We start from the raw sequence: 22,906 nt of genomic DNA, 5'->3' as shown, positions 1-22,906 counted from the left end.
TGGGCTCCCTGCTCAAGGAGGATGAAGTCTCTGGTCTGCTAGTGCTTCACTGTGGTTTGGTGAGAATAGCCTTGGCTCCTGATTTTCCGTGTTGTCTATGGCTAGGCTTGGAGGACACAGGGATTCCAAATGACTTTTCAAAGTATACTTTTCTAAGGCTGTTTATTCTCTCTTTTCAGAGTCTAGAAGGAGGGTCATACCGGGGAAGCTTGAAAGACCCTGCAGGCTGCCTGAATGAGGGGATGGCCCCACCCACTCCTCCTAGAAACCTGGAAGAAGAACAGAAAGCCAAGGCCCTGAGAGGCAGGATGTAAGTGGCTTCCCCATATTCCCCCCTGGTGCACATGTGAGTGCGGTGGAAAGGGGCAAAGGTTGGGGAGAAATCAGGAGGGGTTCCCCGCACTGTTTCTACTGACATCGTTCATTCAATGTAAAGGAGACCCAGATCTGTACAGCACAGTACTGATAAACATTGAGCCACCTTGGCACTGCCTTGAATGAAGTTTAGGCTAAAGTATATTCTGGGACATAGTAGCTATTACTGACAAAGTGTGGTTACAGGTCTGTTAGAAATTTAAAATATGATGATAAAAGGAAAATGGCAAAGTTGAGGAAACCACGAGACTATTACTGAGGGCCTATAGAATCAGAGAATCTCTAGCCATGGCAGAAAGTCTGACAGAGGTCACCTAAGAAATCATTTCCCCAAATGTGGAAGTTATATATAGAGGAAGGAGCTGTTGTACCACCAGGCAGGTCCTGTCTCTACTCCTTCTCCAAAGGTTTTAATTTTGCATCTGTTTCTGGGATTAGTTCCAAGAGAACGTCTTCTCCACTTTGAATAGTTAGTGGTAAAATATGATTCATAATGCAAAAAAAATCCATCTTAGGCAGGAGTTATCTATGTGATATGAAGTCAATCTATTGTTTGAGCTGATCAAGAATATACCAGATACCACTAGTGCAAAAGCAGAACTCCTCCAAAACTTTCATTTTTGTTTCGTTTTTTTTTTCTTTGAGACAGGGTCTTGCTTGCAGTGGCCTGATCATAGCTTACTGCAGCCTTGACGTCCTGGGCTCAAGGGATCCTCCCGCCTCAGCCTCCGAAGTAGCTGGGACTACAGGTGTGCGTCACCATGCCTGGCTAATTATTTTATTTTTTGTAGAGATGGAGTCTCACTTTGTTGCCTTGGCTGGTCTGGAACACCTAGGCTCAAGTGATCCTCCTGCCTTAGCCTCCCAGAGTGCTGGGATTAAAGGCAGGATCCACTGCACCCGGCCAACTTTTGTTTTCTTATTTAGGGTTTGACTCAAAAACCCTAGAGTCTGCTTCTGCTGCAAGCAGTTGTGAGAATTGGGAAGGTAGGTGTGAAGGGTCCCTCCCTGTTGTTAATTAGCCTGCCTTTCTCTCTCAAATTCATCGCTCCTTTAGCCTGGCCACAGACATACAAACTAGCAAAAATAAGTGAGGCTAGGTCCTTCTGCTACGTGGAAATGTACAAAGAGTCTATTTGTGACTATTTATGCCTTTTTGTTTCCTAGGAAACAAAAGTGAGAACATCATAGTGAAGGCCTGGCATGAAAGCAGGGCTATCACTTCATAGTGGAGATGAACAAGTAGCATGTAAATCCTGTAATTCCATATTTGCCCCCTCAACTTTGTGAGTACTCAGGGGAAGCCCCAAGAAGTTGGTGAATGGAGCAGAGGTTGAGAAATGCCATTCCCAAAGAGAAGTTTCCTAGGACTTGTACAAAGCTGAGTCTCCCTAGCTTCTCAGGTTGTTGTTACTGATGAGGCAGAGTTGCAGCTGATGTCTTAGTTCTTTCTCAAGCCAAAGCAAAGCTTAAGTCAGAAAGGGGACCTCTGAGGTCGCAGGTGACCTTGGGCAAAGCCAGTCACTACTCTTAGCATGTAGCTTGAACTGGCCTTTGAGCAGTCACTTAAGCCATGGCCCAGACACAACAGACCACAAAAGTTTACTTTCTGTTTTGCCCACTTTACTCATCTCTTCTCCCTCTTCTCATTCTTGCCAAAATCCACACCTCTTCACATCCTGAGCTGTCTTGCAAATGCAGCTGTTAGAGTGTCTCATTCCTCTTATTATGTCTCATCCTTATTCTATCCTGCTGTACTTTATGGCCATGACGAAAGGGTGGGTGTTTCACTATAAACTATATGTGAGGCCAGAGGCTGAGGGATGTAGCGAACCAAGACTCAATCCAGAAGATGGCAGTAGGACATCAAAGGGTTAAATGAGAACTCCATGGAGAAAAGATGGACACAAATAGTCATTTGTCCAGGAGAAGAAAGAAGTTGAGAATGGAGTTACTTGTCTTCAAGTTTTAGTCATTCATTCAGCAAATGCTGATCAAACACCAGTTACGTACTGTCAGTGGGATACATCAGTAAATAAGACAAATAACAACAACAAAAGTCTTTGCTCTCATGACAAGTTTAAATTCTAGTGGGAGAAATCAGATAATAAACAAATTATGTAGTTTGTTGGAAGCAAGAAAAAGAAAAAAATAGAGCAGTGTAAGGGAGATTCAGAGAATAAATGTTACAACTTTAAATGGCCCTGGCATTTGCACAGAGACCAGGGGAGGTAAGGAATTAGCCATGGAGAAAAAGTGTTCTCAGGAGAGAGAACAGCCAGTGCAGTGGATCTAAGGGACTTTCTGTGGAAGGCCAGCTATTCCCTATCACTGTGAAAGGAGGTCAGAAGTGGTTCTAACCTGTAACTAAAATAATTTTAGTTGGACTAAAGAATAACATATGTTTGTAAATAAATTCTAATAAGAACTTATGGAAAAAAAAATGCCTTCTCAATTCATTTGGCAATTAATTGTGCCCTGCCTTGCGATGCATGCAATTTAAATCCTTCATGTCACTTTTCAGAATGTCTTTAAATACATCACGATCTCCCCAGGTACTTCATTAACCCTTCAAGGGAAGAGATGCTAGGTCCACTAGCAGCACCTAATACAGTTCGCTTCTCTAGAGGCTGAGAAGCCAAAGATAACCCTCAACTGTCAGCAAATAGCTTAGGATAAAAATATCTTCTGGAGACAGAGAGCTAGACTTCATCTCCTGAGGGCACTGCCAGCCCCACATTCTCACTCGAACTTTCCTGTGGGTTTTCTTTTGCCACTTTCTACCAGGCATTAACTTGGGCCATGGTAAAGATATATTTAAATGCTTTTATTTGGCCTTGCCAGTTGCTTCCTGTGGCCTAAAACACATGATTGTCTGTGTTGGAGAGGGAGCTGCTGGAAGTGCTGGGTGCACTGATAAAGAAGTGTGTGCTTCTCTGCTTCCTTCCTCCCCATTGCCCAGAGGCCCCAGACCCCAGGAATGTGGTGGCTTCTGGGGCTATACAGAGCAAGAATTTCAGACCAACTGCTTCCTGGTTTCAAAATGGTTACAACCCTTATGCTGGGGTCCCACTTTGACATCTCAGAATTTAATCCCTTCTGCTTCTTGGGATTATAATTATTATATCCAAAATGCAATTGTGTGGTCCCAGGCAAAACTCATTCAAATTAGATTGGAAGCGTTTGACCCCAGTAGGTTGCAGAGCACCATCCTGCCTCTGTGCACAACCATTAACATTTTATGTAAAAGCTCTTTAGTGTCTGGACAGAAGACAGAAAAGAGTATCTGGGTTTGGGTTTTGAGTTTGTGTGGACTCCCAAGAGCCGGTCAGAGTAGTTTACCAGGCAGGGGGCTGCTGTGAAAGAGCATGGTCTTTGGACTCTTACACAAGTGGATTCAAATCCTAGCTCTGCTGCTCACTTTGTAATCATGGTCAGGTTACCTAATCTTTCTGTCTCTGCATTTTCATTTATATAAAATAGGCTTTATAATATGTACCTTATTATAAGCATGAGAAAACCCAGATGAAGGGAGTGGCACGTAGTAAATGGTAGAAAGAATTAACAAAAAAGAAACCAAGAGAGCAAATGTCCTTGTAATTGTTAAATCCTGCAACCTGGAGACGGCAGTGCTGCATTAAAGGTGTGATTTTGGAATGTCTGCAGTCTTTTCTGGCCTTGACTGGGGATTTTCCGGGCCAGTTACCATGGAAACCTATCTGAATAATGGCAGCTTCTGTATCTTAAAAGCTTCACTTGATATCTATTCGTGCCTTGGAGGACTCACAGGTTGGTAATCAAACAAATGTCTTTCTCCTCTTGGTAAGTGAAGAGTGGAACTGAAGTGAAAGGAGAAAAGTCTCATGTGAACCCCTCGGCCTCAAAGCTTTCAGAACTCAGTTTTGCCAAAATGGTTGTCATTCTTTCTGCCCTCTGTCTGTACAATTGTTCATTTGTAAGTGAGGAAGAAAGATGTGAAGAATAGAAAGAAGAATGCTAGGTGCTGAGTGTCATTTTTCATCTGACTATTGTATGTCACCCAGGGAAACCCTTTCTGGGTGTCCTCAGCCCTTGAGTAGGGCCTCTGGTAGGGAGAGCATCCGTAAGCGCCTTTCCCAGGAGATAAGTGTGGGTGTTTTAGGGAGTCTTGTTGTAAAGGTGTCAAAGTAACTTTTCTGTGAACTTAAGTGAAGATTCTGGCTTGACAATGAAGAGGAACACTCATTGTTCTTAATCTCCTGCTCAGGTTTGTCCTGAATGAGCTGGTTCAGACTGAGAAAGACTATGTCAAGGATCTGGGCATTGTGGTGGAGGTAAGTAGAAGGTTTAGGGTGGGTCATCCAATCAGGAGCACGTTGGGCCCTACCTAGGCCAAGGTGTTTTAATCTTATGGTTACATGTACTTTACTCTGTGTAAGCAGTGGCAGAAATGAAACTAAAAATGGTAATAAGCAAAATATGTAGGCAATGTTTTTCTTTTCCCCTTGAAATAAGATATTTAAAGGGAAGTAGGGACCTAAATGTTATAGCATTTTGGGGAGCCTCTTGGTTTGAGTGGAACTCATTCCACTTTGTTTTAGGGGACCAAGCTGTTGTCTTAAGAGCTTTTCTTTGGTATTTAACTATGTGGACTTCAGAGCTATAAGCCATGTAGGCATAAAACAGATCATTCTTTTTTTTTTTTTTTTTTTTTGAGATGGAGTCCTGCTCTGTTGCCCAGGCTAGAGTGCAGTGATACGATCTTGGCTCACTGCAACCTCTGTCTCCCAGGTTCAAGCAATTCTCCTGCCTCAGTCTCCCAAGTAGCTGGGACTACAGTCACATGCTACCACACCTGGCTAATTTTTTGTATTTTTAGTAGAGACAAGATTTCACCATGCTAGGCAGGATGGTCTCAATCTCCTGACTTTGTGATCTGCCCGCATTGGCCCCCCAAGAGTGCTGGGATTACAAGCTTGAGCCACTGTACCTGGCCAAACAGGTCATTCTTTATTTTTTTTCTTTTTTTTTTTTTTTTAAGAAGCAGGGTCTCGCTATGTTGCCCAGGCTGGAGTGCAGTGGCTATTCACAGGTACAATTCCACTACTGATCAGCATGGGAGTTTTGAGCTGCTCCATTTCCAACCGGGGCCGGTACACCACTCCTTCAGCAACCCGGTGGTCCCCTGCTCCCAGGAGGTCACCATATTGATGCCAAACTTAGTGCAGACACCCGATTGGTATAGCACACTACAGCCCAGAACTCCTGAACTCAAGCAATCCTCCAGCCTCAGCCTCCTGAGTAGCTGGGACTACAGGCACATGCCACCACACCCGGCCAAACAGGTCAATTTTAGTGGAATCTTAGGGCTTATAATTTTCCATGGATTTTTAAGCCTGAATGTTATAGCTAGCAAGAAGACAGATGAAAGAAAAACTCACCAATGAGCAAGGTTGATAGATCTACTGCTAAGAATCAACTTGAGCTACATTAAATAGTTCTAACTCTGTAGGGATTCACTTACTTAAGAGAACTTAGACACTTGGATGAACAAAGGCCTGAGAAAGTAAATGGAAATGGATAATTTGGATAGCTTAGAGCCCTGCTGTTAATCATCCTGAAAGAACACGGAGTCTAAAAATTCTATGCCTAATGTCTACACTGCCTGCTGGTTCCTTACATTTGGCCTGAGTCCCCATCCTGTGAAATCTGCAGACTTAGGGTTTTGTATTTGCTTATCCTGAACCTTAAATAAACAGATTAACCAGGCATATAGAAGATCTGAATTCTAATTTATGGAAAGTTATTCTCATCTTTCTGCGGGTCTGCAGGGTGGAAGAGTTACAGCAGTTTCCATATGCAGCCAGCCCAGGAGTAGCAGACAAAAGAATCTGGAGACTGGGAGGCTGAGATGCAGGGAAGTGAGACATCAGTGGTGCGATTAGGAGACAAGTCATCATCTAACACTGGGTGCCTGAGTTTTCTCATCTGTCAGATAGGGATAATGCTACCTGTGCAACCTTAAAACCTGATTTTAAAGCAGAAATGAAATTCTGTATGATTACATTTTATAGAGTCTAAAGTATTAACATATTAAGACTCTTTTTTTTTTTTTTTTTTTTGAGATGTAGTGTCACTCTGTCACCCAAGCTAGAGTGCAATGGCATGATCTCAGCTCACTGCAACCTCCGCCTCCCAAGTTCAAGAGATTCTCGAGTAGCTGGGATTACAGGCGCCCACCACTATGCCCAGCTAATTTTTGTATTCTTAGTAGAGATGGGGTTTCATCCTGTTTAGTCAGGCTGGTCTTGAACTCCTGACCTCAGGTGATCTGCCCGGCTTGGCTTCCCAAAGTGCTGGGATTATAGGCATGAGCCACCAACCCCCGCCATTAAGACTTATTTCTAGGCCAGACATATCTAGTTCTGAGCCTTTACAGACCTGATTAACTTGAATTGGGAGAAGGAAGAGGGACAGATTATTGTTTTCTTTGTGCTCTGCTTTCTTAAGGGAACTGGAGACAAAGAAGGGGATCCAGAAACTTGTACAAGTTTTGTCTATTGCTCTGCGTGGGGGGTGAGGGTAAAAGGCCTGGCTGAATAGTGAGAAATGACAGAAGCATTTGTCCTTAAACTCCTGCAAAGAGTGTGGGCTGACAGGGGTGCTGAGGTGTGTGGCATGGCCCAGAAAACTTTCCTATGAAAATATGTTACTAACCATTGCCTTTGCTGCTGCAGGGCTTCATGAAGAGAATAGAAGAAAAGGGTGTCCCTGAGGATATGCGAGGGAAGGGCAAAATCGTGTTTGGAAATATACATCAGATTTATGACTGGCATAAGGAGTAAGTATCAATGCTGCCCCAGGATCCAGTGTCCTGGGAACCCAGGACTCGAGTCCTCTTCCTGCATCTGACTCAAGGGGTAGGGCTTAGGGGAGAGTCTTCTGTCACTTATCTTATTATTGAGAAATAACACAGTTCTGAACAATGTGGCTTCCTTCTCTTACCCTCTTTCTCCTTTTAGTTTTTTCCTGGCGGAACTGGAAAAGTGTATCCAGGAGCAAGACAGATTGGCACAGCTCTTTATTAAGCATGTGAGTGTCTCCCCTCACCTCTTCCCCAACTCCTTCACTAGACTCATTGACATTCCCTTTAAAATTCTGGCCAGGGACAGTGGCTCACACATGTCATTGCAACACTTCGGGAGGCCAAGGTGAGAGGATTGCTTGAACCCAAGCGCTGAGACCAGCCTGGGCAATATAGTGAGACTCCTGTCTCTACAAAAAATTTAAAATTAACCAAGCTGGTGGCACATGCCTGTAGTCCTAGCCACTTGGGAGGCTGAGGCAGGAGGATTGCTTGAGCCTGGGAGGTAGAGGCTGCAGTGAGCCATCACGACCCCACCCTGCACTCTAGCCGGGGTGACAGAGTGAGACCCTGTCTCGGAAAATTAATAAATAAAATTTCTTAAATTTCTTCTCTTCTGCTGTTCTTGACTGACATTCCTCCTCACCCCTCTCTGAGTATTTTTGGTGTGTGTGTGTGTGTGGTTTTTTTTGTTTGTTTGTTTGTTTTTTTACCTTCTTGGTGATTTGGAAAGTGGCTCTTGCCCACCACATTTACATCCCTGATATTCAGCTGCCTTGGTGTGTCCCCAGGTGTGCCTTTGTCCTCTGTCCACATGGAGGCCAGCATGGCACTCTGAAACTAAACAAAAGACACAAGATGCCTGACTGTCCACATGTCTCTCTCTGCTCTTTCAGGAGCGGAAGCTGCACATCTACGTGTGGTATTGTCAGAATAAGCCACGCTCAGAGTACATCGTTGCTGAGTATGACGCCTATTTTGAGGTAAGCTGTGCAGGCTTTGCTGAATTGGGGTGGGGGGAAAACTCAGGACAAGACAGCCACTTTCAGAAATACCAGACATCATCCATCCACAGCTGCCTCAACAGAGAAAGTAGCTTCATAGCTAAATTCTCATGAGCACCTTCGCTTGAGAGGAGCTGGGGTGGCCCAGTCCGGTTCTGATTTGAGAAGCGCCCCATTTGCAGAATAAGCCTGAGCACAGAGACGGTTTGAGAAGCTCCAGTTCTTCTTAAGAGACCCTGGAGCAGATTGCGCCCACCAGTCCCCCCAGGGACCGTTTACTGAGGAGCCTTCTGTTGGTTGAGGGGTTTGCAGCCTTCCTAGTCTCTGCTTGGCCTCGCCTGTAAGGATTTATTTTGCTGGGAGAAGGGCAGCACCATCACTTAGAAAGAGCGCTCAGCTGAGTGTTTGGAGATCTACGTTTAGGGCCAGGCTCCATCGGCTTGTGAGTCCTGGGAGAAGCCCCTTTTCCCTGCCACTGCCCTGAAGCAGTGGCGAGAATAAGGCTCTTCCAGCTTGTCTCCCAGGACTGGGGCAAAGACCAAGGGGTGGAAGTACCTGCTGTAAAAGCACAGGAAGAAGGCAGGAAGCTGGTGGTGATGTGTATTATGTGTTGTTCATAACAGCTAAACAGTCATCTAGGCAATTTTATCTCTCACATTACTTAAAGATTCTTCAACTTCATTGGAAAACATGCAGACCTGTCATCCATGCCTTTGAACCCTGATTCAGAGCACCCCGGTTCTTCAGTTCCTTTTTTTTCTAATATTGCTTCTTGTGTTTCAGGAAGTAAAACAGGAGATAAATCAGAGGCTCACACTGAGTGACTTCCTCATCAAGCCCATTCAGAGAATAACAAAATACCAGTTGCTCCTCAAGGTAAGAAGCTGGGAGCCTGGGTCAGGGCTGAAGCAGGATCCCTCGGGCTCAGAACAGGTTAGCAGTAGAACTAGGGGTTCTGCCTCTGCCACACTGTCCCAAAGGACTGTGAACTGTGGGATGGGTAGTGGGGACATGGGAACTTTCATCCGTCTGCTGGTTACTCTGTCAGCTTTGCCCCCAGATAAACTGCATGGCTGTTCTTCCTGCCCTTTAGGTGGGTTGTTACTTGATTTTCTTTTTTCAATTCACGTTCTTACTTTGTCGCAATTGTTGACTTGAGACCTTTAAAAAATAATAATGGCCACAGTGGCTCATGCCTATAATCCCAGCACTTTGGGAGGCCGAGGCAGGCGGATCATGTGAGGTTGGGAGTTCAAGGCCAGCCTAACCAACATGGAGAAACCCCATCTATACTAAAAGTACAAAATTATTTGGGTGTGGTGGCGCATGCCTATAATCTCAGCTACTAGGGAGGCTGAGGCAGGAGAATCGCTTGAACCTGGGAGGTGGAGGCTGTGGTGAGCCGAGATTACGCCATTGCACTCCAGCCTGGGGAACAAGAGCAAAATCCCCATCTTAAAAATAATAATAATAGGAAGAAGAAGAATATAAAATCAGAGTGAAATACAGGGAGAAAGAAAGAGAAACAAGGCTTTAAAAACCTTAGATAAGCAATACCTAAAATTATATACATACATTTGGGACAGCATCATATATATGTATATATATTTGAGACAGAGTCTTACTCTGTCCCTCAGGCTGGAGTATAGTGGCATAATCATAGCTCACTGCGTCCTCAAACGCCTGGGCTCAAGTGGTCCTCCCTTCTTAGCCTCCCGAGTAGCTAGGACTGCAATTGCATAACACACTGCCTGGCTAATTTTTTGTTTTTTGGTAGAGACAGGGTCTCAATATATGGCTCAGGCTGGTCTCAAACTCCTGGCCTTTCAAAGTGTGGAGATTACAGGCATGAACCACTCTGCCCCACCTAATTATATTTTAAACAATGGCTTAACTTGATTCATCTCATGGCATTAGGAGGCTAAATAGAAAAGAGAGACTTAACTTTTCTTTCTGTCTTTCTTGTCACAATCCCCCTTTCCTTCCATCCTCTCTCCCCCTCACTCTTCCTTCTCCCATAGCTTTGAAATTTTGGGGCTGGGTGCAGTGGCTCACGCCTGTAATCCCAGCACTTTGGGAGACTGAGGCGGGTGGATCACCTGAGGTCAGGAGTTTGAGACCAGCCTGGCCAACATGGCGAAACCCTGTCTCTACTGAAAATACAAAATTTAGCTGGACATGGTGGCACATGCCTATAATCCTAGCTGCTTAGGAGGCTGAGGCAAGAGAATTGCTTGAACCTGGGAGGTGGAGGTTACAGTGAACCGAGATTGTGCCATTGCACTCCAGTCTGGGCAACAGAGTGAGACTCTGTCTCAAAAAAGGAAAAAGAAATCTTGAATATTCTGGGAGTTCTCTCTATGTTATTACATCTTACATGACTCATAATTTCATTTCTCAGCTACTCCAAACCATTGCCACCTCTGCTGGGAAGGAAAGTCTCCAGGGTGTTATTGTATTTTTATGATAAGTTTTTTTCCAGCTATTTTACTAATTTTAACCCCTCCCATATTCTTCCCTGCTTCCCCCACTTGCTAGGACTTCCTGAGATACAGTGAAAAGGCTGGTTTGGAGTGTTCAGATATCGAGGTGAGTTTTCTGCTTGTAATGCTTGCTGTTCTTAGGAATCATATTGGATAGCTCTCTCTAGAGGGGAAGAGATTGTCTCAGGAGGAACGTGGATCCAGAGAGACCCCTCTGAGACAGTAAGAGGCCCTGTGAACAGCTTCATCCCTGCTTAAGGAATCGCAAGTGTTAATGAACACAGTGTTTCCCAGAACTCGAGAAATCTGTCCTGGGCTAGACTAGGGCTTAGCCCCACTGGTGTTCTTTTGGCTCCCAGTGACACATAGTGGGAAGAGGTAACCCTTTATTATCCTTCAGAGATTAGGCGTAAGTTGCAGAAAGACCCAGTATACGATTTTATTCATGAAGACAAGAATTATTTGAGTCAAACATACAAAGTATTTCATTTTCACCTCGCTATCCAAACTCTGTAGACTACTTCCAAGTGAAGTCCTTTGAGACAATGTCACCATGGGATTATTTTAAGCCAGAGAGGTTATAGACCATTCTGATAGATTATTTTAGTTTAAAACCTCTAAGTGTTTCACAAGCCAGACTAAGCTGTTGCCTGGGCAGCCAGGAAGCAACAGAGAGAAGAAAGAAAATCTGAGAAGGCAAGGCAATTGGTGAACAAAAATAGGAACGTAGGGAAAAGAGGGGCTGAGTAACATTCCCCCAACATGTGGTCATTGACTGACAGGGAGCCCCTGTGCTGAGGACCAGCACTCCCCCTCTAGATCAGAGAGACCCACACTCTCTGAGAGTGGACAGCAGGAACCAGCATCCTGCTGAATAAATAACCAGCGTCCTTCCTAGAATAAAGGAGCCACAAGAGATGAAATCCCTGTTTTCCAGCATTGAATTACCAAGGACTTCCTGCCTGAGTGCTGTTCCCCCTCCTGAGTGACAACTGTTCTTTCCCACAGAAAGCAGTGGAGTTAATGTGCCTTGTTCCCAAACGTTGCAATGACATGATGAATCTAGGACGTCTGCAGGGCTTTGAGGTGAGTCTTTAAGAATGTGTGTAAGCCCGCTCTCTCCAGAACAGGAGTCTGAGCTGTTGAGGCTTCCTCCCCACAAAGTCCTGTGTCCTGCCTCTGCTCCTTCACTCACCGCTATGCCTTCATGCCCGGGCCCCTCTGGTGCACAATCCTGGAAGATACGTCTCTCTAGGATGTCCGGCAATAGGGAGGTCATAAGAAGTTAGCATTTGGGCAGAATTCCAAGGAGATTAGAAAGACCCAAAGTGTGTGGGGGGGTTTGTTGTTGTTGTTGTTTGTTTGTTTTATTTTGTTTGAGACAAGGCCTCATTCTGTCACCCAGACTGGAGTGCAGACTAGTGCAATCCTGCCTTACCACAGCCTCAGCCTCCCAGACTCAAGCAATCCTCCCACCTCAGCCTCCTGAGAAGCTGGGACTCTAGCACGCATCACCACACCTGGCTTATTTTTAAGTGTTTTTTTATAAAGACAGATTTTCACCGTGTTTTCCAGGCTGGGAAAGACCCAGAGTTCTCTATGAGTGTTTAGACCTGATAGTGACCTCTTCCTTTCCCTTCTTGATTGATAAATGCAGGGCCTGTGAGTAACAGGAGGGCTATGTGATAGAAGTAGAGCTAAGCAGGAGAATGGAACACCTATTTTTTGAGAGGGAGGTTCCGGCTTATTAGTTAAATGAATACTTAAAGCTCTGAAACATTACAGTACAAAATTCTGTTATTTGAAGAGGGGAATCAAGTCTGCAGTGAATTGGCCGTGTCCCAAAGATTTTAGTGTAAGTGAATATACCAGTTTGCTAGGGCTGCCATAGCAAAGTACCATAAATGGGGCAGCTGAAACAACAGAGATTTATTGTCTCACACTTGTAGAGGCTAAAAGTCTGAAACCAAGGTACTGTAAGGTTGGTTTTGCCTGAAAGCTGTGAGGGAGGGGTCTGTCCTAGATCTTTCTCTTTGGCTTGTAGATGGCCATCTTTATGTTCACATGGCATTTCCTGTGTCTTTACATTCCCTTTCCCTCTGTGTTATTGTCTGTGGCCAAGTTTTTTTTTTTTTTTTTCTTCCCCCAATATGGACATGAATTATATTCTATTAGGGCTAACTCTCATGACTACTTCACTTTAACTTGATTGCCTCTGTAAAGACCCCATTTCCCAACAAGGTCACATGCTGGTCATCTGGGACCCTAGGAGCTAGGACTTCAACAAAGGAATTGATGAGGGACGTGGAAGGAGAGAAAACACAGTTCAACCCATAACAGTGAACCTTTGAAGAGCAAATTGACTTTCTAATTTAAACCTAATAACTGTTATTAATTTGTATCCAAACCTAATAAATTAACCACATATGGTATGTTGTTAAGATTAATATGATAAAATTGGAACAGACACAATTATTGATTGCTACCTAGTAGCTGTTGATCCCCTTAGAGAAAGATGTGGATCTTTTATTTCCCAGCAGTCTAAAACCTAAGCTTTCATTATGCCTTTTTGGGACAAAGGGATTCCTAGAATTTGAGATAATTAAGAAATAAATGGCTTGGTTTTTTTTTTTTTTTTTTTTTTCTCCTGGCTAAACTAGAATGGAATAGATACAAGTTAGAGATATAATTGACTCATACTCATACCACTATATGAGTAATTTGGGGGATAGTATATTTAAGTTTGGATTCATGCATTGGATTCATGACATTCTTGAGCCAAATTTCCTTCTCCTCCTTGCCCTTCCAGCCCATCCCACGTGTCCCTGTCTGGTTTCCATTCTTTGCTGTGGCAGGAACTATGTGGACGTTTCTTTTTTTAATGTGCATATTTCATAGGCTCTTGGTCTTCTCAAGTAGGCTGGAGGCAGTAGCGTAAGCAGGGTTACTCGATAGACACACACTGAGTTCTTAACCATTTTCCTTAGTCATTCTAGGTGCAGTTCTGTCCTTTTTCCATGGGTATTGCATCAGGTCTGAGGCTATTCTGAACATACCAAGAGATCCCTTTTGTACTGCAACCTTGAAGACCCATGTTTTCTGAACAGGAGTCTGGCTGTGCTTCTCTGGGTCTCTGGAGGAAGTGACCACTGGCAGGAGGAGTGTTGTACATGTGCGTGTGCCTGTGTGTGTCCGGACACCCACATGTATGGAATCAAGTTTTAAGTTAAGCACTGTCGTCTCCTGTTTTCATCAAGCCACCAGAGCCTGGTTTTTGCATTCCTTCAGCCAACTGGGAGGAACAGTGAGCAAATGTCTATTCCCTCAGCCCATGGCTTTGGGCTTGAGGGAATTGAGAGCCTCCTCTTTTAAATTCCTCCCTCTCATATTTTCAAATCCTCTGGCTTTCCGTTTGGTGCTGACTGAGCTATAACCCATGATAGGTTCTTGTGTAATATTAATAGAGCTTTCCTGGCTAGCTGGTCACTGGCTTAATATTAACTTTAGAGCAGGGTAAAGATAAGCCTGTTTGGCTGCTGATGTTGGCAGTAAGGAGCCATGATCCAAGCAGGGGGCAGGTGCTTCTCAGGAACACAAAAGAAAAATGACCCCTCTGCTGGGTAGTGTTTGGAATAAGATATCACATGGAAAGAAGAGTCCACATTTGCACCAAAGGGCAGAGTCGTCACCTGAGAAAAGAGTACCTGCATTTCAGAGGAGGTTCACTGATGGCCGTCTCTGATGTCGAGGTCTTCTCGTTGCAAAGCAATAGAAATGCAAGACGCTCTGACAGATTCTGGGAAGACTTTCTGAGTTGGGCCATATTCCCTTTGAAGCTGTGAAGATGTCTCTAAAATCTCATTAGAAACTGGCAAACCAAATAGGTTCTACCTCCTCAGCTGGGTGTCAGGTGGCCTGGCAGCTGAAATCTTTTATTTTATGTATTTTTGTTTTATTTTATTTTATTTTATTTTATTTTATTTATTTATTTTATTTTATTTTTGGAGACAGAGTCTCACTCTCTCACCCAGGCTGGAGTGCAGTGGTGCAATTTCGGCTCACCACAACCTCTGCCTCCCAGGTTCAAGTGATTCTTGTGCCTCAGCCTCCGGAGTAGCTGGAACTACAGGCGCGTCCCATCATGCTCAACTAATTTTTATATTTTTAATAGAGACGGGTTTCACCATGTTGGCCTTGATGGTCTCGATCTCTTGACCTCGTGATCTGCCCATCTCGCCCTCCCAAGGTGCTAGGATTACAGGGGTAAGCCACTGCACCCGGCCTGGAGTCATTTTTAGAAGAATCACAGGACCTAGAAAATTATTACCAGTCCCCATATTATATTACCAGCTTATATAACATGGGGACTTAACTATAGTACCAACTCTACCTGTTGGCCTATAACTAGAAACTAAGATTTCAGAATTTTCCCCATCCTAAGATAATTGAAGAAGAGAGGGGAGTGACTTATCAGAGTATTTGTGGACCTGCTGCCTTCATCACTTCCCTTATTCACAGGTGAGTTCAAGGTTCATGGCCGTGAGAATGCCCCAAGTCCTTGAACTGTACTGCAAAGGAGCTAGGCAGGCACAGCTCTCAGAGCTCTGAGGACAGAAAGGCCACTTGTAGCTCCAAGTGTCACCTACTTTCTATTGTCCTTTCAATAAAAAACAAGAAGGGCTGGCCAGGTGTGGTGGTTCACGCCTCTAGTCCTAGCACTTTGGGAGGCTGAGGCAGGCGGATCATGAGGTCAAGAGATAGAGACCATCCTGGCCAACATGGTGAAACCTGGTCTCTACTAAAAATACAAAAATTATCTGGGCGTGGCAGTGGGCGTCTGTTGTCCCAGCCACTCGAGAGACTGAGGCACAAGAATTGCTTGAACCCAACCCAGGAGGCAGAGTTTGCAGTGAGCCAAGATTGTGCCACTGCACTCCAGCCTGCTGACAGAGCGAGACTCTCTCAAACTACCAAAACCAAACAAAAAACAGCAAACAAAAACAAAAAAACAGGAAGGGCCAGGATTATGACTTTCCAGCTAATAACGTTACTTCCTGCCTTCTGGCGTTTGCCTGGAGCTTGCTTTCCCTTTCCCTCCAGAGCTCTTGTGTGAACAGGAAAGTGGCCAAGGTCTGTCCTTGGATGAACGGGTGGGTTCTAAGTCAGTCTCTAGAGCCTTGAGAGTTTTGATGTCAGATCTGTTGTCCATATCCCCAGATGAGGAGGTTCTGGGGACCCAGAGGGCAGTGGCCATCTCCCTGTTTTTCATTCACTTCACCCCAACCCCTCTCTCCTTCAGGGCACCCTGACTGCTCAAGGGAAGCTGCTGCAACAGGACACGTTCTATGTGATAGACCTGGATGCGGGCATGCAGTCCCGGACCAAAGAGAGGCGCGTATTCCTCTTTGAGCAGATTGTCATCTTCAGTGAACTGCTCAGGAAGGGATCCCTCACCCCCGGCTACATGTTCAAAAAGAGCATCAAGGTGAGGATCTCAGTGGTGATGAGAAGGGACAAGGAAGAGCCCGACTCTTGGGATGTGCTTCCCTACCAGGCACTGGATGACATCCAAAACACTGAAAATCATTCAGCCTAAGAACCTTTGGTCATGGAGGTTGAACAACAGTGATTATCTGTGAGCCAAAGTGACAGGCTGAGCCAGTCTCTAGCATGATCTTGTAGTTTCCCTGGGATCATGTCACTCATCCAGAGACAAAAACCTAACTACTGGCCTCCTAGATCCAGGGCAAAATTTGGAAGCATGTCCTGAAATAGAAACTTTGAAGAACTTCGAAGAACAGTAATATGTTGCTGATTTTTTTTTTTTTAATCTCTTAAATGTAAAAAGGATCAACTTGTTTTCTTCCAGATGAATTACTTGGTCCTGGAGGAGAATGTGGACAATGATCCATGCAAGTTTGCACTCATGAACAGAGAGACTTCTGAGAGGGTCATTCTGCAAGCCGCCAATGCTGACATCCAGCAGGCCTGGGTGCAGGACATCAATCAAGTCTTAGAAACACAGCGAGACTTTTTGAATGGTGGGTCCTGGGCTTGGTTTCTTGCAGGGCCATTTCAGGGGACTTCGCAATCTCTGAGCTTCCTTGGGTCTGGGCTCATGGTCAGTTATGAACCCAGATCACATTGAAAAGGAACTCCATCTTTGTAGTTTTCAGAAACGCTTTAGAATTCTTCTGAATCTGAATATACAAGTAGAACACATGGAGTATGAAAAAGAAGCTCCATCTTTCTGATGGAAGAGATTTCTTTTTTAGGTCACAGGATTTATGTCTTGTGGCCATCACTACCACCTGGTACTAATTTGGGTAGAAGTCTGAGATAGGCACATCATCTGTGTCTTAGGGGCCTGCTAGAAATGACATGCAGTTTCCCAATTTTCACAGCTTCTCCAGTTATAGAAATAAATAGGAGTTTAGCCAATCAGTTCTGATCCCTCCTCTGCTCCCAACAGTGTGAGAGCCTAGATAAGCCATGTTGCCAGTCAACCTTACTCCTTTTAAATGAGATGGTTGCTAACTCTAAATTTCTGTAGTACCCCAAAACTTCCTAGAAGAAATTGGTGGTTACACAGAGGGTGTAGCTCTCTGTGGCCCTTGCAGGAGTTCCCTCATGTGTAGTGTGAATTAGAGTGAAATGGAGTTGCTACTTGGTTTCTTTATTTTTTTCCCCTGCTGGGGTTTTCTTCACACTGAGCCTGGGAAAGGGGTGTGCGACTTTAAACTAGTGACTGATCTCTGCTGACTTGGTTGGCTCAGAAGTCTAACCAAGCAGAAATAGAGCTTGAGGTTGAATGCAGAATTTAATTAGTAATGAAGTAAACCTGGAGACCCAGCAAGAAGCACATATGCCTATATAGACACACAGACACAATACCAGCATTGAGTATAATCACCTCTTCCTCCCTGTCCTGAGATCTGTACTACATGGCCATATATGCGCATATGAGTGCACACACAGGTACACACACATACATATATACAGTCCCACCTTCGGATGTGTCACCTTTTCATGCCAGTACTAAGATCTAGGCTCCTTTAGATGATCCAAATACAGCATTTTCTGGGTGTCTAGAATGGAACTGAATGCTGAAGAGAAAGATAAAAGGTGACATATGAGTTGAGGACCTTGGGCAAGTCATGACATTTCTCTGGCCCTTGTGGCTGGTTTTGTTAAAAAGAGAGTTCAGGCCGGGCGCGGTGGCTCAAGCCTGTAATCCCAGCACTTTGGGAGGCCGAGGCGGGTGGATCACGAGGTCAAGAGATCGAGACCATCCTGGTTAACATGGTGAAACCCCGTCTCTACTAAAAATACAAAAAATTAGCTGGGCATGGTGGCGCGTGCCTGTAATCCCAGCTCCTCAGGAGGCTGAGGCAGGAGAATTGCCTGAACCCAGGAGGCGGAGGTTGCGGTGAGCCGAGATCGCGCCATTGCACTCCAGCCTGGGTAACAAGAGCAAAACTCCGTCTCAAAAAAAAAAAAGAGAGTTCAGGTAGAACTACTCTGCCCATGCTGGCGTGCACCATGATGGGCCAGTCTTCCTGGAAGCAGGAAACATGACGTCCTCTCTACGATATCAGTTTCACTATAGGATAAAGGATTTAGCGCAGTGTTTTAAAGATGAATAGAGGAGATCGTGTAGCAGGATGCCATGACTTTTTAAGATAGAACATGAGACTTCAAAGCAATTTTGCACTTACAAGGAAGTATTTTGGGACCAGGCCCCTGGCCCTCAACTGCAAAAAATTTTGGTGAAAAACAGCTAGACTAAGTGATCTCTAGGATTCATTTTACTCTGAAACATCTAAACTTAAATGTCAGCCCAGCCCTGAGGGATGGTAATGAAAGTTGTATATGGCTTATGATTTCTGAATATATAACTCTGAATGAACACTTTTGTTGATAAAATAATTCTATGCAAAAATGTGTGCATATATAAAGTACACCCATTTAAATTACATTCTGTTAGGAGTTTCTGATAGATTCTAAGCTGAAATGAGGAATTTTAAAATTCGTCAATCTGGGACAAAAGAAAAATAAAGTATAAAAATGAAGTAAAAAAATAAGTTGAAGCAAAAAGTTATTGACATAACAATAATAGCTCCCATGTATTCAATCCTCATTCTGTGCCAGGCACTATGCTAAGCATTTGACCTGGTTTTTCACATTTAATCCTCATGTCAGCATGGAGAGGTAAGTACTATCATCCTACTTTTTTCAGAGGAGGGAAAGGAGACTCAGAACTTGTCCAAGGTCACAGAAACAGTAAGTGATAGAAAGAGGAATTGAATCTAGAGCTATAGGATTTCAAATTAAGGTTTTGAACCACAAAACTGTAGTATACATGCTAGTGTTAGGGCACTCATTTATTTAACTATGATATCCCTAGCAACCAAAGTGAAGAAAGAAACAAGATGAGACATAAGACACTGTGTAGATCAGCCAAAAAACAAACCCTGTAGGGATGCACCGTTTTCCTGATTCTGAGACTAAGCTATGCGAATTGAGGCTGGTGAAAGAATGCAGGCTATTTAGCTTATTTAAGAAGGCATACTTTTTTCAAATGTTTTAGCACAGTCATTGTAAATAACCAGGTAATATCACAATTCCATGTGATGGGAATTGATCCATCAAATCAGTTTGATAAGGCCTGCTTTATAACTCTGCTTTGTACTTAGAACTCGGAACTGTATTTCTTTAGGCATAGTCAATGATTCAGACCCTTACGTAGTTCCAAGAGACCTTTCTCCTAATTACAGTGAATCACAGAGATACGATCATCCCTTGGTATCCACAGGGAATTGGTTCCAAGGCCTCCCAAGGATACCAGAGTCTGTGGATGCTCAAGTCCCTCGAGGAACATGACATTGTGTTTGCATGTGACGATCTATGTACATGTACATCCTATATAATTTAAATTATCTCTAGATTGTTTATAATACCTAATATAATGTAAGTGCTGTGTAAATAGTTGTTATACTGATAACAGTTTATGGACTGACAGACTACAACCATCCTTTCTCCCCCCATGTATTTTATTTATATATTTATTTATTTTCGAGACAGAGTCTCACTCTGTCACCAAGGTTAGAGTGCAGTGGCATGATCTCAGTTCACTGCAAACCTCCAGTTCCCAGGTTCAAAAGAGTCTCGTGCCTCAGCCTCCCGAGAAGCTGGGATTACAGGTGTACACCACCATGCCTGGCTAATTTTTGTATTTTTAGTAGGGATGAGGTTTTGCCTTGTTGGCCACGGCTGGTCTTGAACTCCTGGCCTCGAGTGATCTACCCACCTTGGCCTTCCAAAGTGCAGGGATTATAGGCATGAGCCACTGTCCCTGGCCCTTCCCATAAATTTTCAATCCAGAGTTGGTTGAATCCATGGTTGTGGAGCCCACAGATACAGTGGGCCAACTGTATTACTAAATTAGGTTATCATCTCCTAAATACTTAATGCCCACGAAATGCTCCCCAGTGAGAGAGGCTGTGCTCTGGCAGGCCTGTTATTACTTTAACACTTGCAAGAGACAAGGATGTGATGATGGACCAGAGCCCGGCTTCTACTTACAGAGATGTATGCAGGCATCTCAGAGCCAACCTTTCCTTCTGAGACCTCAAATAGGAAGTGTGACCCTATGTTAAGTCCTATTGAGGTATGTACCTATCACAGTAGAAATATTCTTATAATTGAGAAGTTCTCTGGGCCCCAACTGTTAACCCACTTAAATAGTTTTTACAGTGCAAACTGATAAAGATGACATAACTGGGCCAACCCTCGAAGTCATTCTTAAAGAATTGGACCTGTATGCCATTTGCCTGGCTCTACCTCTTTAGTTCTCAGACCTTGCAACCTTGTCACCTTAAACTCAATGAAACAAAGCTCCAGTCTTCCTCTTCGCATCAGCTTGTTCTCTTGTCTTCTGAGTTCCACTGACTACCGTCCTCTGAGTCTCCAAACCTGAGCCATCCTCCATCCTTGCACTGCTTTTCCTACCTAGGCTGTCACAGTCTCGTCTCTCCCAACCTCGCCATGCCCCCATCCGTTCCACATCTCCCCAGTCGCGCTCTCCTAGCCCTTCTGCCTCTCGCTGTTACCATTCCACAGCTTCTGAAGTCGACAAGAAGCCTTCTGTCTCCTCCTCTCCAGTCCCTCCTCCTCACCACTACAAGGTCAGTGTTCCTCACATGTGGCTCTGATGACAGAATCTGAATTTAAAACTTTAAAGTTCATTTAATCCACTTACTTTTCATGACCTTCAGAATTTGGTCATGAAATTCGGTCAGACTCACTGGCCCCACTGTCTAGACTTTTCACACCATGGCCCTTCCCACTTCCTGGACCCTTCTTCTTTCCCCCTCCTCCAGGGAGACCCAAGGCCCCAGGCACTCTGACTCCTTCCTGTTACCCTCACCAACACATCACACTTGCCTCCTTCCTGCAGCCCAAGCGCCAGAGTCTGGCCACAGCTCTCTTCCAAAGCCCTTTTGTTACCACCACCATGCACGTTACAGAGCCTTCTCTCTCTTTGCACTATACTTAGTGCCTCACATATGGCACCATTTTTTTAAAAAATTTTTATTATTTAGGTAGATGTCTTAGTTCTCACATTACCTTAAAAACAACGGTAGTGTTTTTCTCACTTATCCACACCACACCTAACACAAAGCCTTGGACCTAAGAGGCCTCTAAATCCTAGTGGGATTTCCAAAGCTTAGAGTAACCACCTGCTCTTATCCCACAGCACTGCAGTCGCCCATTGAGTATCAGCGGAAAGAAAGGAGCACAGCCGTGATGAAGTCTCAACCTGCCAGGCTTCCCCAAGCCAGCCCCAGGCCCTACTCCTCTGCTCCTGTGGGCTCAGAGAAGCCCCCAAAGGGCTCCAGCTATAACCCACCTCTGCCACCCCTGAAGATACCTACCTCCAATGGCAGTCCAGGGTTTGAATACCACCAGCCTGGGGACAAGTTTGAAGCCAGCAAGGTAAGTGACAACTCATTACTCCCATCCTTGCCACTATGAGAGCACAGCCCCAGGAGTTACTTTAGGAAGAGACGGAGGCTCAGTCTGTCACCCAGGCTGGAGTGCGGTGGCGCGATCTCAGCTCACTGCAGCCTCTGCCTTCTAGGTTCAATCAAATTCTTCTGCCTCAGCCTCCCAAGTAGCTGGGACTACAGGCACCACACCACGCCTGGCTAATTTTTATATTTTTTAGAAGAGATGGGTTTTACCATATTGGCCAGGCTGATCACAAATTCCTGACCACAAATGATATTCCCATGTCAGCCTCCCAAAGTGCTGGGATTACAGACCTGAGCCACCGCACCCGGCCAGGAAGTAGCGTCTTTTAATGCTTGCCGATTCTTTTAGCAGGAACAGCCCACTAAGTACAGTCTAGTCTCAATTACGTTTTTCTTTCCCTGTAAATTGGGTGAGTTATACCAGTTCCCTCTGGCAATCATAAAAATGGATGATTTTTGCTAAGTAGAATAGTTGTGGTGTGGATCATCTTCATCTAAAAGTCACAGTTGTGGTGCTTGACATCTTAAAAAGAGATCACCTTTTCTAATGATGATCTACGTTGAGCGCCTACTGAAAGAAGTTCACAGCTCTTCACCATCCATTGGCTGATGTGGAAGGGAACTCAATCATCAGCGTGTGAATGGCAGAAGTCCTGCTTAGATTAAATGTTTTTCATAGATAATCTACAATTCAAACATTGTCATAAGGAGAGTCAAAGACTCAACCATACACCTAGTCTACACAGCTATTCTGCCCCTACACGGTAGGTAGAACAGGAGAGAAATGGGAAAAATGCTAGAATAGGAATCAGGCAAACCTGGCTTCTATTCCCAATTCTGCCTCACTTGCTTTAGAACCTTAGCAAGTTAGTTAATCTCATTAGGCCTCAGTGGCTCTATGAATAGAAACACATTTTTAATATACATTTTCCAATTTCATAGTTTTATTTCTCTCCAAAATTGTTAGTTTATATTGGTTATATTAAAAAATTATTGATGTCCAAGTTCAATCCTGTGTTAGAGTAACTATACCAACTTGTTTCATCACATCACCTGGAAATGATTTTCCACCTTCCAAAACAACCCTGCCTTTTTGAGTAAGTTGAAATCCCTTTGGTATTTTGTCGAACATATCAGGCCAGATATGGTGGCTCACACCTGTAA

At 44.3% G+C, this 22,906-nt stretch overlaps 1 protein-coding gene across 27 annotated transcripts in view; it reads left to right on the top strand.

Annotated features, from left to right (window-relative positions):
* KALRN (kalirin RhoGEF kinase) overlaps positions 1–22,906 on the top strand; it is a 711,287-nt gene that overhangs the window by 640,111 nt on the left and 48,270 nt on the right. For 26 of the 27 annotated variants that reach the window (XM_039477078.2, XM_039477077.2, XM_039477076.2 and 23 more), the window contains 11 exons: positions 180–310; positions 4,622–4,688; positions 7,092–7,195; positions 7,377–7,446; positions 8,116–8,202; positions 9,007–9,099; positions 10,762–10,812; positions 11,715–11,792; positions 16,006–16,191; positions 16,576–16,747; positions 21,466–21,704. In XM_039477078.2, coding sequence (XP_039333012.2) covers positions 180–310; positions 4,622–4,688; positions 7,092–7,195; positions 7,377–7,446; positions 8,116–8,202; positions 9,007–9,099; positions 10,762–10,812; positions 11,715–11,792; positions 16,006–16,191; positions 16,576–16,747; positions 21,466–21,704 — 1,278 coding nt within the window. Of the gene's footprint in view, positions 1–179; positions 311–4,621; positions 4,689–7,091; positions 7,196–7,376; positions 7,447–8,115; positions 8,203–9,006; positions 9,100–10,761; positions 10,813–10,847; positions 10,929–11,714; positions 11,793–16,005; positions 16,192–16,575; positions 16,748–21,465; positions 21,705–22,906 lie in introns of all 27 variants that reach the window. The other variant, XM_074404228.1, reaches the window with a different exon arrangement.

This window comes from Saimiri boliviensis, chromosome 8 (assembly GCF_048565385.1).
Source record: "Saimiri boliviensis isolate mSaiBol1 chromosome 8, mSaiBol1.pri, whole genome shotgun sequence".
Classification (NCBI taxonomy): domain Eukaryota; kingdom Metazoa; phylum Chordata; class Mammalia; order Primates; family Cebidae; genus Saimiri; species Saimiri boliviensis.
This window is presented reverse-complemented; position numbering and strand designations above follow the sequence as displayed.